The following is a 16,664-nucleotide window of genomic DNA, read 5'->3' as shown; positions in this document are numbered from 1 at the left end:
TAGATTTAAATTTGGGGCTGGGACCTACACCAGCTTTCACCAATGATGCTAATTGGTATCCTCTTACAATAGGTTATGCATAAGAATCAAGGGCTATGATGATGGTCTCCTTGGACATAATTACTACTGTTATTATTACTGTTGTTGCTAACAATTATTGTGGTTCTTGATTGTGCAAACATACCTGTTAGGAGGTTACCCTGTTGCAGGGATTCCACCATTATAGTGTCACTGGCAGAGTATTGGACTGGTACTGAACCATAAAGCTCACTAGACAGTACTCTCTCTCTCTATTGTTCTTTCTCTGTACAGTGCTGATTACAGAATCAAAAATGGTACATGGGTCGGGGGGAGAGAACACCATGTATGCCATACTAAAGTGGATTCCACACAGCATATTTACAACGGGTTGCAATAGTTATAAATATGCTGTGTGGAATCACTCTAAGTTCCTCTGACAAGGGTAGCATATGACTCTTGATATCAAAAACTGTTAGCATTGTTGGCAAAAGTGGTTGCCTTATGAAGTATTTCCAGTGGATAGGTTCCGGATTTTTCTCAGTAAGGTTCATTCAACTGTTCGAGAAGCACAGGCAGCAAGAAGCCTGCTACTTTATCCAAAAAGGTCAACAACAGTAGTACATGACAGCTAGAATCAAACCCCAGTTACTGTGTGGGCCACCATACGGAAGTTTCAGCTTCATCCCTTTGCACAGGTTTGACACGGCCTTCAATTTGAAAGGCTTTCTGCTGAATCCAGACGGAGAGACCATCTGGAACCTGGACGCTGAACATTGATCCCTGTTCTTACTGACAGGCTTTCCCAGTGTGTTTTTCACTCTGGTAGTAGGATCATGGCATGTTTTTGCAACCCTGCAAGCAGACATATGCACTGTGCAGCCAGGGAGTAAAGAGCTTGGTGAAGAACAAAGACTTTTACTTGCCTGTTGCCAGGATGAAGGCTGCTTTGCAGGCACTTGAGCCTGCACAGTACCAAGATGTAAAGAAAATGCAGCCCCCTGCAGTTGGTGGGTGACAGTAGTCGCAGCTTCTCATTAATGGTTGGTTAGGGGGACCTTTTTCTCAGGGCGTCCGGCAAGTTTGCTCTGCAGCTTCTGCTGCAGGGAGGAATCGGCTAGGCGATCCAAACGGCCCTTTGTCTGCCGTACCTGCAGTGAGTGTTAAAGAGGCAGCTTCCGGAAGCGGAGGGGACAAGAGTCAAAGCTGGGTGGAAATGGTGCGCTGCAGCTTTAAACGCCGCTGACAGCCGCCGTCTGGTGGGGAAAGGGGGCGGGCGAAGGAAGGGTCTCGAGGAGGGAAGGGTCTCGCCGCTTCTCCTTCCTCCTGCTTCATGTGGCCGCTTTCTAGCAGGCTGAGCGACTAGCGGGGAGCTGCGGCTCTGGAGTCCCGTCGACTGGGAAGCGTGCGATGAGTTTGTAGGGACAACTCGGGAAAATGCTCCATGCTCCGTTGCAGAGGTCGGGCAGGCCCCTGCGCACCGTGCATTTTGCCAGACCCAGCAGGTAAGCCAGGAGCAACGTTGGGGTCGCGGCTGCCTTGCCAGGGGAGCCGCCAGGGCTGCGGGCAGAGCTCGCCCGTCCCGCTGCCTCCCGCGCAGCAAACTGGCCGCGGAGGGCAGGATGCCGATGATGCCTCGGCCAGCGGTCTCCGGGCAGGTCTCCGTGCCGCGGAGCCCTCGCCGGTGCCCTCCGGTAGCTGGCACGAAGCTGCTCGCTGCCTGCGGAGACAATGAGAGAGTCAAGGGAGAACCCTTGCATGATGCCCCATGAGCCCCCCAGGTGTGACATTTGGGGAGGGAGAGGCCTCTCTGGGGGCTCACGCGGGTTCGGTCTCAACCGGTGCGGATTCGAAAGCGGGGTGTGGTGTGGATTTGAATAGCGGGGCGACGTTTTCGGCGCACAAGCCCGAGGTCTGACATGACCTACAAAGGCAATGTGGCTGTCTGACATGAAGCTCCCTTTACCGTCGTTTCTCTACACCGATAAATTCAGACAAAGCAGCGCAGAGAACGCGCTGTTATTGTTCAGCTTGGAGGGGATTGGAAAAAACCACAACCCGTGTGTGTGTGTGTGTTGCGATTTGCCATGCTCGGGAATTGACCGCGGCATGGCGAGACACCAGCAACATTGTTGCGCTTCATTGGCACGATCCAGTGTGCAAATGCGCGCGTGTGACTCTTGTCCCCCTTTTCGGGCAGTCCGATCCCACCCCAGTTGAAACCTGCGGCGCTTGTGCCGCACATTGTTGGGCACCTGGATTAGCTTCCTCCTTTCCTTTCCTTTCCGTGCGTGTTTCGATTTGAAATGCGTCTGGTTGTCCTGCTAGCTTCCATCCCAATCGTTGAAACGCGATCTTTCGGAAAGGGTGGAGGGGAGGGGCGCAGGCCACGAGGGAGAGGATAGGTGGGACTTGGCCGATTTGAATTTGCACGGAATCTGGCGTGCGATGAAGCACATGCTCGAGAGAGACCGGCTTGCAAGGAGCAAAAGGCACGACTCGGGATCAACCCAGCATTGTTTGCAAGTCGTAGGCTAGCCAGCCGCAAGGGCCCGGTTGTGAACCGCGATCTCCCCAAGAAACGTTGAAAGGGAGCGACCGTTGCAGCATGCGGGGGGGGGGGGGCGCCGAGGGAGGCTATTTCCAGGCCGGGGGGAGGGGTGTATGCGGGCGCTTCATTCAAAGCTGTTGCTCCTTGCATGTGCTGGGGGTGGGGCAAGGGGGAAATGTCAGGATCGCTGGAAACCCTTGTCTCTTCCGGTTTTGTTCTGCGGGGAGGGAGCCCATCGGAGAATCTTATCATTTTGGATACCATCACGCAGTATTCTTGGCTGCACACATCTAACCTTGGTTATCTTAACACACGCAAAAATCTTGAATAGACCCGTTTTCTTCCCAATGGTGCATTGCCAATGTTGCATGAGCACTAGCTTCTTCCAAAAATGAACCACTTGAGGAGGGCAAGGCATTCAATACTTGGATCCCCTTTTTAAAGTAATTGCACTTTAACTTATTGACTTTGCAAAATACCGTATAGATTGCATTTCCTAGCTGCTGGGTTTGCTTTCACTCGACAATCCGAAGGCAGCAGCTGCGCTGTTCATGATTCTGGGTCATCATACATTCCTTCCTCACATCCCCAAGATGATAAATATTTTAAACATTTGTGACTACACTTATTCCTCTTGAACAGTGGGCTGCGCAATTGTAAATTTCTACCTTAAAATAGCTTTTCCTTGTGCAGACTTTACAGCCAGATGTTCAGGATTTTTCTGATTCAGCTGCATTCCCTTCTGAGCAGCAATGAAACCATATTCTACCCTGATTGTATTCATTCTCCATTTGCCAAAATAGCTAAAAATGTGTTCTTGCCAAAAAGAAATGGGAGTCTGCAAGAGGAAGGGGAAATAGGTTTCAAAAGTGAAAACAATGACCCAGGTTTCCTTTAAGAAGGAGGACTTATGCTCCCAGGCAGGTGGGATATCTGGTGCCAGTCTTTCACTTTTCAGACTCTGTATTTTAATGGTCCATTAGATCTTCCCCAAGTTTTGGAAGAGAACTAGATGCTTAAACTTTTGGTTTGAATTTTAAGAACTCTTAGTTATATTTGTTGCTATGTCCAGAAACCTACAGCAGTGTTATAACAACACAACAGTCAACGAATAGCTGATTGAGAATTTGAACTTGGGTTCTTCCACCCAGCTCAGCCACTGCCAGTCATTCCACCCCTTTTGTCTGGGGGTGTGATGCAATCAGAGGTGGAGAAATTTGTGAAGCGCCTCGCCCTGCTTGCAGATGTGTGCTGCACCCTTTGTGACAGCAAGGCTGCACTCTTGGCTAGTGACATCCATTAAATGGCTGTGCTGCAGCCAGATGAGATACTAAGTCTTTAAAGGTACGGTAGAACAGTCTTGAATTCCTGCCTCGATGTAAAGTGGTTATTGCTCAGTGAAATGACCAAAAAAGGACAAGACAAGACAAAAAGCCTACTCCATCTTTTCTGGTACAGTAAAATCCAGTGACTGTCTCACAGTGATCCCTGCCCCATATTCAATGTTTATGCTCCCTTTACATCAAAGGCTTTGCATTCTGATGGAACTGGAGTTGAGTGATAAGCTGGCTTTCCTGGAGTCAGGTCCCCTGCCATTTAGCAGGTGCTTCATGTTGCTCGCCAGTGGTAGATAAGAATATACAGCTCAGCTTCCTTCCCAGCTTTCCCTCTTCCTCGTGCCACCTTAACTCTAGCTGAAATCTTTTGCTGCCTTATGTTAGCTGTTTCTTTGCATGCCCTATTCCTGACTGATGTCATAACCTGCATAGATACCTACGTAAAAGCTTTCCCTCCAAGCCTGGGCAGGCTCACCTGACATGCCAGAGTCAGTAGTATGGAAGATTAATCCACTGAGCATGTTGAACTCTGTCTGGTTTTTGAGAGGGGTGTGTATTTGAAGGCTAGCTAGGTGGGGCAGAACAAGCTTTTTGGGTTTATCTTAACCTACTGCTGATACATTTAACTTCCTTCTAACATAGCCTGAGGAGTTCACCTTACAAATAGATCCACCTAGATTTTCTCTTTTATTATTATTATGTTCCTCATTATCATTACAGTAAAAATTTCATGAAATTCTGACTTCTAGCATTCCAGGGATGATTCATGGGGGTGGGACAGAATGCTTGCAAGGAACAGTTAAGTTATTGAGCTCAACACTGTGCTTACCACTGACTCGATTTGCAGTGTTAAGCAGGTGTGACCATTGCCAAGAGATTATTTTCATCTAACATAATTAATGAAGAGTTTATTCTCTGTGGCCTATTATGTAGGGCTCTTATCTGTGCAGTGGGGCTGATTGCTGAAGTTTCAGTGGGCCTCTGCTTTTCCTGGTTCTCTCAACTCCACCCATTAACTCCTTAAAGGCATTTGATATTGATAAAGGGCTTTGATATTGATGTTGATAAAGGGCTTTGATATTGATATACCTGTGATTGCATACATATTGATATTCTAACCCATATCAAAAACGGTCACCCCCCGCCACACACACACAATGAAAGATGCAAAGCAATTCCCTGGACCACACTCTGCTGAAGCAGGGGACCATGTGCTAGATCTACTCCTCCACACACACACATTATCTCTGTCTCTCTCTCTTTCTCCCCTGCTATTGCTGCCACAAGAGATGACAGAGGCTTGTTTGAAATAAGTTTGAAATAAATAGCCCTCCCAATTACTGGGGAGAATGGGAGTAAAGTGGGGGAAGGGTAGTGGAGCCAAAAAAAAGACCTTACTGGTACTGTTGGCAAAGGCCAACCCATCTGTTATTATTATAACAAGATATTAGAATCTGAATATGAGGATTTAAAAAAAAAACAGGAAGAAGCCAGCAACATGGAAGGGAGGGTGAAGGGAAGGCATGGATAGTAATGTGAGGGAGTGGGAAGGGCAGTGTGTGGGTAGAGGGAAGATGTCTGGGCCAAAGCTGTGCTCACTGGCAAATCTGGCCGTAAAGCAAATTACAAGTCATGCTAGAAGTGGTGTTGCTTGCTGCAGAGAGAATGAAAAGTGAAAGCAGGGCTTGAGGAAATATGTTTGTACAAGAAATCTTGCCATGAGGGAAATTCACCCCCATCTCGCAGCAGATACCTTGTATATAATCAGCCCTTGTTTATCTTTTTATTGTTGTTAATGTGGTTTTGGGAACACATGGTGTCCACCTATGTAGGATCCAGAAAAAAACATACTTCTGGTGAAATGATAGAGTTTCCAGTTTTCTTTTAGAAGACTGGTTTCACCTTTACCAGTTGCGTGAAACCAAACATTCAAAGGCTGCACCTTTTTTATCATACACTGGGAGAAATTTATTTATTTATTTAGATAGTTATACCAATCTTTCATTCTTAATGGAGACCCAAAGTGACTTAAAACAGCATTCTCCCCCCTCCATTTTATTTTTATGACAACAATCCAGTGAGGGAAGCTGGCGGGGGGGCGGGGGGGGGGAGGGGATTCAGACCTGTGTCTCATAGATCCTAGTTCAGCACTGTAACCAGTACACCACAATCGTACTTCATCTGCTAAAATGTTGTTAGGAAAGCTTCTTTTTTTAAGTATCCTTCACTTTTACTAGTTATGCAGTAGGCTGAAATTCAATAGTTTCAGCTTTTTTTAGCCTAGACATACAATGATGGAAAGAAGTTCATCTCAGTGGTGTAGGGCCAAGGGGGCGGGGTGCATGTGATGTACCAGGCATGTGCCGGTGCAGGGGCATGGGTGCGTGGTGGGTGCACAAGGTGCACACTTGTCCTGGGCGCAGTTTCCCTTAGCACCGGCCCTGGTGCATCTGCTAAATTTTTATTTGTTATACACTTGATCAACACATAGCAGCATCAACAGGAAAAAAAGTTTCCAGTTCTGGCAAATGTTGCTGTCCTTGGCTGCATTGTTGAGTGAATTAGGGGTCTGTGTGCCTTTGTCTGCATACTTACAGGTTCCTTCAGCCATGTCTGATTAGGTATTGAAAAAACTGCTTATAGCTGATGCACACATAAGAAGTGTTTGAAATGATCCAGTGGACTGACACATTTTCTGTGTTTGCATTCAATTTAAAGTAGTGTAGTACTTTTCTGGCCCAAGAGGTGAATTTCTCACTTACTTTGCACTGTTCCCCCCAAAATAAAAAACTGGGGACAGCTCCAGAGACATTCAGCTTTTAACGTGTTCAGGGAGGAGCCTCTGTTGAAGCACTGAAATTCTTTTCTAAATTGCTCACTGAAACCTGTATAACGGGTCTTAATCCTGTAGCTTCCTGAGCTTGTCTTCTTGATAGTCCCTGAAAGGAGGCCTAATACTAATCAGCTTTCTAAGGCTGCCTGGCCTTCCTAGTCGCCTGTACTCAGGCCTTTCCCCTCACTTGCTGTGATGGAGGATGAGGAAAACCCAGCTGGAAAGATCAAGGGAAGCAGTCAAAGCAATTTCCTCTTCAATGTGTGGGGAATCACAGCCACAGTACTTGCTGCCTGCCTTGTATTCCAGTGCCCTCTGGAGTGAATTGGCTTGAACAAGCCCTTTTGAAGATATGGATGATGGGTCCTCAGAGAAGTAGTTTGTGTTCAAACGTATTAGATTCCTCTTACTTCTATCGTAGCTTGATGATACCTTGCATTGAAATCAGAAAGACTTACCTTTCAAAAGAATGTGTTGAGGATCAGAGTGAAAACATATTGAGTCAGGTAGTGTCAAGAGCTGAGTAGGGTTCAGAGGCCAAAACAGAGATATGTGGAAGAATGCAGATAATGGTATCAGATACATTGTTCATTTAGAACAGGGGTAGGGAACCTGCGGCTCTCCAGATGTTCAGGAACTACAATTCCCATCAGCCTCTGGTAGGGGCTGATGGGAATTGTAGTTCCTGAACATCTGGAGAGCCGCAGGTTCCCTACCCCTGATTTAGAAGGTTAGGGAAGTTACCATGGCTGTGGGGGAGAGCTCAGGAGTATGTTCTCTCCTGAAACCTATTTCGTTTGCTTTTATTTATTAGTTATGTTTCTATCTCTGACGTTTTTTCCCTTCTATCGAACTTGTCTCCCGGAGCAGTTTACAGGGATTTCAAAGAGATAAAGCAAATAACTGGCATTAAATACACAAGCTCTGTGATGGGGAGGGGATTTGCAGCTGGATCTAGACCCCATGGAGAGTGCCTGGTTACCTTGAGCCCTCCTTCTGATAGCAGCATTGTGGAGAGGGCAGGTCTCAGCTGTATCTGGGATGGATCCAGGCATCATAGAGGTGTACTCTGTTAACCATTAGCCTATTTGTTTCAGTCATTTGCCACCTTCACTCACATTCAGTTCAGGTTGGGCCCCTTTTGTAAGCTTGGCATGCCTATTGTGCCATTAACAGCCATTTGTCTTCTACAAAATCTTCAGCAGGCCTATTCAGTTTAAAAAAACATTCTATTCATAGATTATGTGGGGTGTCCACAGCTCCTTCCAGTTTCCCTGATTCTCAGGAAAAACTATTTTTTTGCTGACAAGTCATATCTGATTTATGGTGACCCCTGGTGGAGTTTTCAAGGCAAGAGGCATTCAGAGGTGGTTTGCCATTGCCTGTCTCCACATCCCATTTAGCTTCTAAGATTTGAGGAGATCAGGCCAGCCTTGGCTATCCAGGACTAGTTTTCCACAAATTGCCACCCTCCACTAGTGTTCAGAATCAGGGGAAGCACTAACTGTCAGAGCTAATTGGATTCACATTAGATCTATGTCCAGATTATTTCTGACTGGCCCTGTTCTATATGAAGAATTCATACTTATATGAAGATTTTATTATGTATCTCTTTACTGGTCTGGATAAGAGTCTCTTCCCTCAAGCGTAATTAGGTTATACTTAATGTATATTAAGTCCCTATGTAAGCACTTTTGATTTACGTTTTTCCAAACAAATCCAAGACAAATCTGCAAAATATGTGTCATTAAGGGCATTGGGTTTAACCTGTAATTAATTGATTTACCTACAAATAAATTTTAGGATTTCTCATTTTTGGCACCTAATATAAGATTTTTGAATTCTGGCTCAACACAGCCTGTGTGGCGCCTAAGTTCCTCATGTTTTTGAAGAACAAATGTTTGTTGTTTTATTTAATAGTGATGCCAAAACTTGAAATTGAGAAGATTTGGAAACAAACTTCCTGAGTTTAGGAAACTTCAGGCCCATTCTCCCTTTTAAGACCAGGCCTTGCTTAAAATGAGTTTGTCTGTCACCAGCCTTTTCACCTCCAGCCCATCCATCTGAGCACCAGACATAACATTTAACCTTGTGAAAGGAGTGAGGAAGCATCACAGAGCACTAGCTGTAGAACCTGGCTTAATGACACTAGTAGATGTGGCATTCTCCTTGTTCCCGAAGAGTAGGGGATGCTCTGTGGGTATTGAGACTGGAGCAAATCTCTGGTGTCAGTTGGACTCCAGACACCAATCTGCCCTCTCCCATCTCTTTCATGAGGGTACATTTTGAATAAATGGGGGATGGGCTGTAGGAAGAGCTCATAAGGAGAAAGCCCCAGGCTGTTAAAAGAAAAATCCCTACTAGTTGAAAGAGCTTTCAGGAAAAATCTTGAATTTTTTTCCAAAGTCCTCTGAGAAATTTTGGGAATACCAGGCAAACGGATGGGATGAAGTCAGGGTAGATTTGTTTAAATGATGATTTCACTGGTTAGTAAGACTATTATTTATTATTATTATTTATTAAATTTGATAAACCGCCCACCCCCGAAGGGCTCTGGGCGGTGTACAACAAAATCACAACTAAAACAATGTGCACAATAAATAAGTGATAAATAGTTAAAATACATAACTCAGAATAAGCAGCATTCTAAAACCCAGAAAAACAATATTAATAATACTAATGATGGCTCCCAGTCCCAAGGCCGGGAGGGGACAGACAATACCGAAAGATGTCACATCGGTAGTGCCAGTGATGGTACATACTAAACACAGGGATGTCCAATCAAGTGGCTGGCTCACCCAAAAGCCCGGTGGAACAATCTCGGTCTTACAGGCCCTGCATGAACCACCATGATCCCACAGGGCCCGCGACCACTGATGGAAGTGCAGGTTCCACTGAGGCAGGGGCCTGGTTGCAAAGCCCCTGGCCCGGGTAGAGACCAGCTGCATCACAGAGGGGCCGGGGATCATCAGCAAGTTGGCCTCAGCAGAACGCAGGAGGCCTGCCTCAGGGACAGCGGCGGGTGAGACGGAACTCCGGCGTGCGGAGGGTCCAGCCATGAAGGGCCTTAAAGGTTAACACCATCACCTTGAAAACAATCTGGAATTCCACTGGAAGCCAGTGTAGGCAGCGCAACACTGGGGTGATATGGGCTCCAAAAGAGCCGCCCACCAGAAGTTGCGCCACCGCATTCTGGACCAGTTTCAGTTTCCAGATCAGTCTCAGGGGAAGACCTGCATAGAGTGAATTACAATAGTCCAGCCTGGAGATGACCATTGGATGGATCACAGTGGCCAGGTCGACTTGGGAGAGATAGGGGGCCAGCCGTCGAGCCTGGCGGAGATGGAAAAAGGCAACCTGGGTAATATGGGCCACCTGGCTCTCCATTGAAATAGAAGAGTCCAGGTGGACCCCCAGGCTGCAAGCCAGGGGAGTAGGGTTTCTAGAAACCCCCTCCAGTACTGGCGGCTGGAAATCCCCATGTCCCCCACCACGACCCAGGCAAAGGACCTCCGTCTTTGATGGATTGAGTTTTAACCTGCTCTGCTTTAACCAACCAGCGACCGCCTTCAAACAATGCTGTAGAGCCACAGTGGCCGAGGTCGCCCCCCCCCCTCCATCATCAGAATGAGCTGGGTGTCATCAGCATATTGATGGCAAACCAGCCCAAAACTCCGCACCAGCTGAGCGAGGGGGCGCATGTAGATGTTAAATAAGAGTGGGGATAACAAGGCCCCCTGAGGCACACCGCACTCCAGCAGGCACCTTTGGGAGGCCTGGTCCCCACGCCACACCTGCTGACTCCTGTCCTGGAGGAACGAGGCAATCCACTGAAGGACCATGCCCCGAACCCCAGTAGCGGCCAGGCGGTGGACCAAAAGGTCATGATCGACCACATCAAACGCTGCGGTAAGGTCTAACAGTACCAACAGCGCCGATCCGCCACTGTCGAGCTGCATGCGGAGTATATCTGTGACAGCGACAAGGACGGTGTCCGTCCCATGCCCAGCACGGAAGCCGGACTGGAAGTGATTGAGTGCCGACTAGATTGAAATCATGGTTTTCTACATAAAGACTCATCCTTGCTGGTATAATCTTCATATTTATAATCAGATGAAGGTTTCATTTTTAGAATAATAACTTTCCAGATTAGATTTATAGTTATATTGAAAAATTACTGATTTGGTTATACTTTTAGAAATGCATAGATAATTATGAAATCATTGCAAGGTGAACTATTTCCAGTTTCATTTGGGCCACCAAGCCTTGCATTGCTTTGTTGCAGTGTTTGTATTTTGCAGGCATGTCAGTCTTACCCATAGGGAGAGAAATTTCATTGAAATATTCTCAAACTGGCCTGCTGCCATTATTGATTTTTTTTCCTCCGGGGAGAGAATAATGTGATAAACCTCAGGCTATACACACAAAGATCCCAAGATTTGTGGAGTACTCTACTCAGAAGGCTCCACTTTCATTTTTACCGCTAGTCCCTTCCTCTACACACTTGAGTTCCTTGCGCAGATCTGTGGCACACAACAATCTTCTATTCATTGAACTTCTTGAAACTTAGCACTGAAGAGGTAAGGAATTGATGCTGTGTACATAGATTTGCAAATGAACAATGACCTTAAGGTCTTTTTCTCAGCTCTTTATAACATTTTTGCTGTGAAGAAGAGGCATACTCCCTCTGCAGACACAAATTCACAGTTTTGAGAACTGCAAAGCCAAGCATCTGTGGTAATGTCTTCTAGATAAAAAAGCAGCCCCAAACAATCTTACAGAAACCTTTGGGAGAATTTGTGAATGGATTGATGGAATTCATTTACTAAAAAATGCAAACATTGCTTGAATATACAGCCTCATGCTACATAATTAGACTTTTTTGAACAGATAGCATAGTTGATTAGATAACATGTTATGGAGAAACATTTTTCTGATCAGGCAGTAACATCCCTTGCCTATCAAAAGTTCTGGATACTTAGACTTCAAATAAATAGTCTTATTTAGGATCCTTTCATGCATATAAAGAGCATCAAAGAAATTCTGAATTTAACACTTGCTTCCTCAAGCTGATATAAATTCTGCATACCATAATGCATATGGGCTGCATGGTCCAAGGTTATGGATTATGCTGTTGACTAGTATAAAGACTCTATTTAGTAACAGATAGAGATTTTATTTGCTATAAATAGAGTTTCAACTGATGGCATGCTTTTTAAGGAAATAAATGAATTAGTCAAAGCTGAGGAAACCAGGAATGCTTATATTTGTGACCTAGTGATACATCTGTGTTGTGCCAAAAGCCATGCTAGACGTTAGACCCCTATATTTCCAAGAATTGTAGTCTGCACAGTCTTTACTAAAAGCTTGTATTTTATTTTACTTGTTTATTTTTGCACACACACACAGTTGCAATGGAAGCGAAGACTACAGGGCTAATCGCCTTACTGTAGGGAGCAGCCATAACTAGTCCTCTAAGATGTATAGCACCGTGCTGAAAGAATCAACACTTGCTGAAAGTCTTTTTCCAAAACTATCCTTAGCTCTGTAATCTAATACTATATTTGATGCATCCTAACTGGCATCGTGGAGCTTGGCAAGGTTTCTGAGAAATGTAAATCTCTGTTGTCCAGCATAGGGTAGCATCACATGCTTTATTTTTCTTGTATAATTCCCATATTACTTTCTCCTTTGTAGATCTCCCTTTTCCATTTCTGAATATTAAATAATTTGGTTATATTATATTTATGACCAATGCTATGTGAAATATGTTTTGGATTTGGGCACAAGAAATTAGATCAAAGTGTTTTTGTTTTGTTTTCTCAAGAGGAAATGGAAGGCCAGGCAGTGGAGGTACAGAATTGTCTCTAGAAAATGGGAGGGAGGAGGAGAGGAGGAAGCCAGTACCAAAGTTAGAGCAGAACACTGAATGCTCTTATATGAAATAGCCTTCACAACATCTCTCATTTAATGGAAAGTACCAGAGAAATGAAGTGGAATGTTGCATATCGCTATCCTTGTTTATTTCCCTTCCCTATCCGCCAAATTCTGTGAAACAGGGCAGAGAGATTAATGTTACAATCATGCTTCTGCATGGGGTAACTATTCCTACATGTAATGGAAGAGGGGGAGAACGCAATATAGGAATATTGTATTCGGCAACTGCATGAAGCAGGTAGAGTTGCCTTTTCCAGCTTTGTAAGACTGGGTCCTCAGTATAACTGATCTGATAGGCAGGAAAAAGCGGCCAATTCTGTCCATTGTCATCCTCTTTCCCTTTTCTGGAGACCAGCCATCACTTAATTTTGTATGTATGTGCCTGATGATGGGGATGTAAGACAGAGGAGGGTATGTATTTAAGTCTGTTCATTCCTCTGTCTCTGCCTGACCCGATGGAACTAAGTCTTGAAATTGCTCTCCCCAAGGGTTATGGAGGATTCATGGAGGATTCAACATTGATTCTGAAGCCTTTTTGTTCAGTTAGGCCAAGATTTCGTGGTCCCCTTGACAATACCAAGCTAGTCTTAGTTTGGATTTTGCTCCTGTGTAGTCAGTGTCAAAACACTTTGTCAAAACACTTTGAGCAGTGTTTTCTATTGGGCAGGATCAGACCTGGTGTGGGATGTGGGTGGGCTCATTGTAGCTCCTCTGGCTGGACAAGTCTCACCACCTGGTAGTGTTTAGGGTACATCGATTTTTGTCCTTGGTAGAGGTGGGCAATCCTGATGACTTTCTAGCAACTCTTGCTGTTGTGTTCTATCAAAGCCCTGATTGATCTCTGATGGTTATTGCTCCCAAATTCTACTTGGAATTCTGCTTCTACTTGGAAAAAGCCCAACTGGTTTTCCGGATATCTGTGGAACTGGATCGGTGAAATGGTACAGACAAAGAATTGAATGTTAATAGAGGATGATTTTGCATAGGTCTACTAAACAGATCCCATTTAGAGCATACAGCCATGGCATCAGCAAAGAAATCTTATTTTTCTACCAGTTTCATGTGTATAGTGTTGCTCAATGTAGCTGTGTTGAGTAGGAAATGGTTTTTACACTCAGGGTGAATGGCCTAGTGGAGGGCTCCTTAGTGGCCAGCTGTTATCAGTTTGCAAGATGTTTTGCAGATAAGATTCCTTGTATTCTGTCTGGCTTAATTGCAGGATTGTTTCTGGATGTTCCTGTAGTTTCTGTATGTCTTATTTGCTTTGGCTACTTTGCAGTTTGAGCATCCCAAGGACAATGACAGAAGCTGCCACTGGCACCCAGAGTCTTTGTGGTTTATTAAAAGCAGCCAAAGGGAATCTAACCAGTCGCATGAGTGAGAGGATAAAAGTTGCAGAAGGCAGGATACTGTTTTTCCTTTAGTAGCTAATTTTAAGACCTTTACTGAAACTGCTTTTCTAGTTCCCACTGATGTCAGCAGTTCTCATTCTGTATTAAATGTTTCATTCCTGGGGAAGGTGCTTAGGTGTGTGGTGGCAGTTCTTCTCCAGGTATTCATGGAAGACACTGATTGGCTGGATACTTTTTAGCCTGCTTTCAGATTATGTTTTGGAATGGAGATGGCTTTGGTTTCCTTGATGTCCTGGGCACGAGCACTATGGCCTTGATAGTTTTGTTGGATCTCTCAGTGATGTCTGGTGCTACAAATCACAGTATTTTCCTAATGATTTGCTAGAATGGAACGTAAAAGCTCTGCTTTATGATGGTCTGGTCATCAAGAGTCAGTTAAATGGAAAATGGGATGTCATCTTTCTTTTTTATCATTTGAAATTGTTGTTGAAGTTGCAAGAAATGCATCTTTGGTCTTTATTAAGCTGTTTAATGCACAGCTTGAATGAAGACTAAAGCAAACCTTTTATTGAGCTGTGCCTAAAAATCTTGTGCAGTAACAGAGGCTCCATTTCTGACATAGCTGTATGGAAACAGGAACCAGAACAGGATAATTTGCTGTAATTTGGGTTGAAATTAAATTGGTGAAGTTTAATGTATGTGTATAAGAGAGCGGGAGAGAGAGCAAATGAATGAGTGACTATGTTTGAACCCCAGGTCATGGGAGAGCTATATCTATTCAAGACATGCTCTGTTTTTTTCCAGCATATCAATTTTTGAGCATAATTCTACTATAGAAATGGTTCTTCATTAGAGTGTGGGGAACAATTGAAAACTGAAAGGACATCAGAGTGCCCTGGGGATTCTGTTAAATAGGCACTTTCACAGAAGTCACACCCCCCCCCTCTTTCAGGCTTAAGCCAAATACAGTGAGGAAACAGGCTATTTGCTTAGTAAGGTTGTTTGTGCATTAGTATAGGAAATGAGGGATGAGATGGTCACAGTTTTTAAAAGAGACCATCACCAAAGAAGCCCACCTGTAACAACAGTGGCATCTGACTTGGCTTATCAGATTTTGCCATTCGATTGGCTTGTTCTCCTGGGTAGCGGCAATGCTGGGCTTTGGTCCTTGACTTCTTTAGGCCAAACTGTCAATCAGGCAGAAGTGCCACCAGGCATTAGTGTCTGATGGATGGCAGACAGTATTCTAGACATTCCTAGAGAGAAGCTATCCAGACATATCATATGGTTGGGCCTCTCCAACCTAGAATGAGCAGCTCTTTCTGTTATGAAGTGTGGGGAGAGCCTGGGTCAGAAGAATGCCTAGCAGAGGATATCGTTACAATTTTCCTTGCAGATGGCGAAAGTTAACATTCTGTTGAACAAAAGGCAGAGGGTTATTTTGTGACATGTTTGACTTCAGTGGTTGAGAAGGCAACTGGAGAAGAGAGGCGGGGTGGTCCATTAGAAGCACCCAAAAACTCTCCTCCTCTCCACTGCATATGAACTGACACCTCCAAGTTCCATTGTCGATCTGGAGGGGAGCCAGGAGTGGACGGCTGCAGCGTTTCAAACATGGCTGGGGGACAAGAGGCTGAGTCAGCACTTCCCCCACAGTTGGTCCTGATTAAGGAGCAGCCTGTTAAGCCAGCAGTGCGGTGGGTTCTGCCCTTTGTTTTGAAATGAAAAGGCAAATACAGTGCAGAGAAAAATCTGGAGCGTAGAAACAAGAGCCTGTAAATGAGCCTTTTGTCCATATACCTCCCCTTTGCTCCCTCCTCTTTCAATAATTTAACCTTCCTTGAGAAAACATTAGAAATATCCCTTTCTCCATACACAGGACTGTTTGTGAGGATGTGACTTATATGTGTGGCAGACAGCAAAAGGACTCCAGATGGGATCCCTGTCTTCCTATTACTTAGGGTGATGGTTGTTATAAGAGCACAGGCCAGTGGCTGCCTGTAGTAGTGTGAAAAGGCAAGCTTGGTGCTGTGGGGATTGCCCCTGTGTGTACAAGACCTCCATCCTGTAAATCTGCTGAAGCAACAGATGGCCCCCTTTATCCCCATTACAAAGCTCTCCTGACCGGCTGTTGTAAGTCTAGCTGTCAGCTTGGGACTGAGCTATGAGAAAGAGCCCCTGGTTCTAAGCTTACCTAAGCCAGAAGCTCACTTAAATAAGCCACTATCCTCTCAGGATCTCCTCCCAACAGTGATGTGAGGCTAATAATGCTGGGCTGCTTTATCAGGGTTTGGTAAGCTTGCTGAAATACTGTGTGAAACAAATCACTTGAGCAAGGAGAAGGGAATACTGTCACCTAGGAATAAGGACTGTTTTTCAGCCTTGACGGGAAGATGTGATGTGTGGGAGGCAAGAACACTTGTATTTCAAAGGATATTCAAGTGTGGTACTGAGGTTGCTGCTCAGAAGGAGCAATGTCATAGATGGTAGAACACACCAGCAGTAGGGCTTGGAAATCTCATCCAAAAATCTCCAGGATTCCATACACTTTCACAGTCTTAAGAAAGTTTCTCACATTCCCATTTTCTTTTCCTTGACTGTCAGCTGTTTGACTCTCAACTGTTCTGACTATTTCT

At 45.0% G+C, this 16,664-nt stretch overlaps 1 protein-coding gene across 6 annotated transcripts in view; it reads left to right on the top strand.

Annotated features, from left to right (window-relative positions):
- NAV1 (neuron navigator 1) overlaps positions 1 to 16,664 on the top strand; it is a 328,528-nt gene that overhangs the window by 242,424 nt on the left and 69,440 nt on the right. Inside the window, exon 1 of one of the 6 annotated variants that reach the window (XM_048496166.1) lies at positions 1,323 to 1,523. The exons of the other annotated variants lie outside the window; for them this stretch is intronic. Within the exon in view, the coding sequence (XP_048352123.1) occupies positions 1,456 to 1,523 (68 nt within the window). The 5' untranslated portion in view covers positions 1,323 to 1,455. Of the gene's footprint in view, positions 1 to 1,322; positions 1,524 to 16,664 lie in introns of those variants that run through there. 6 annotated transcript variants of the gene reach the window in all.

Source organism: Sphaerodactylus townsendi, linkage group LG05 (assembly GCF_021028975.2).
Source record: "Sphaerodactylus townsendi isolate TG3544 linkage group LG05, MPM_Stown_v2.3, whole genome shotgun sequence".
NCBI lineage: Eukaryota > Metazoa > Chordata > Lepidosauria > Squamata > Sphaerodactylidae > Sphaerodactylus > Sphaerodactylus townsendi.
The sequence above is the reverse complement of the archived record's forward strand: the minus strand, read 5'-3'. Positions and strand labels throughout refer to the sequence as shown.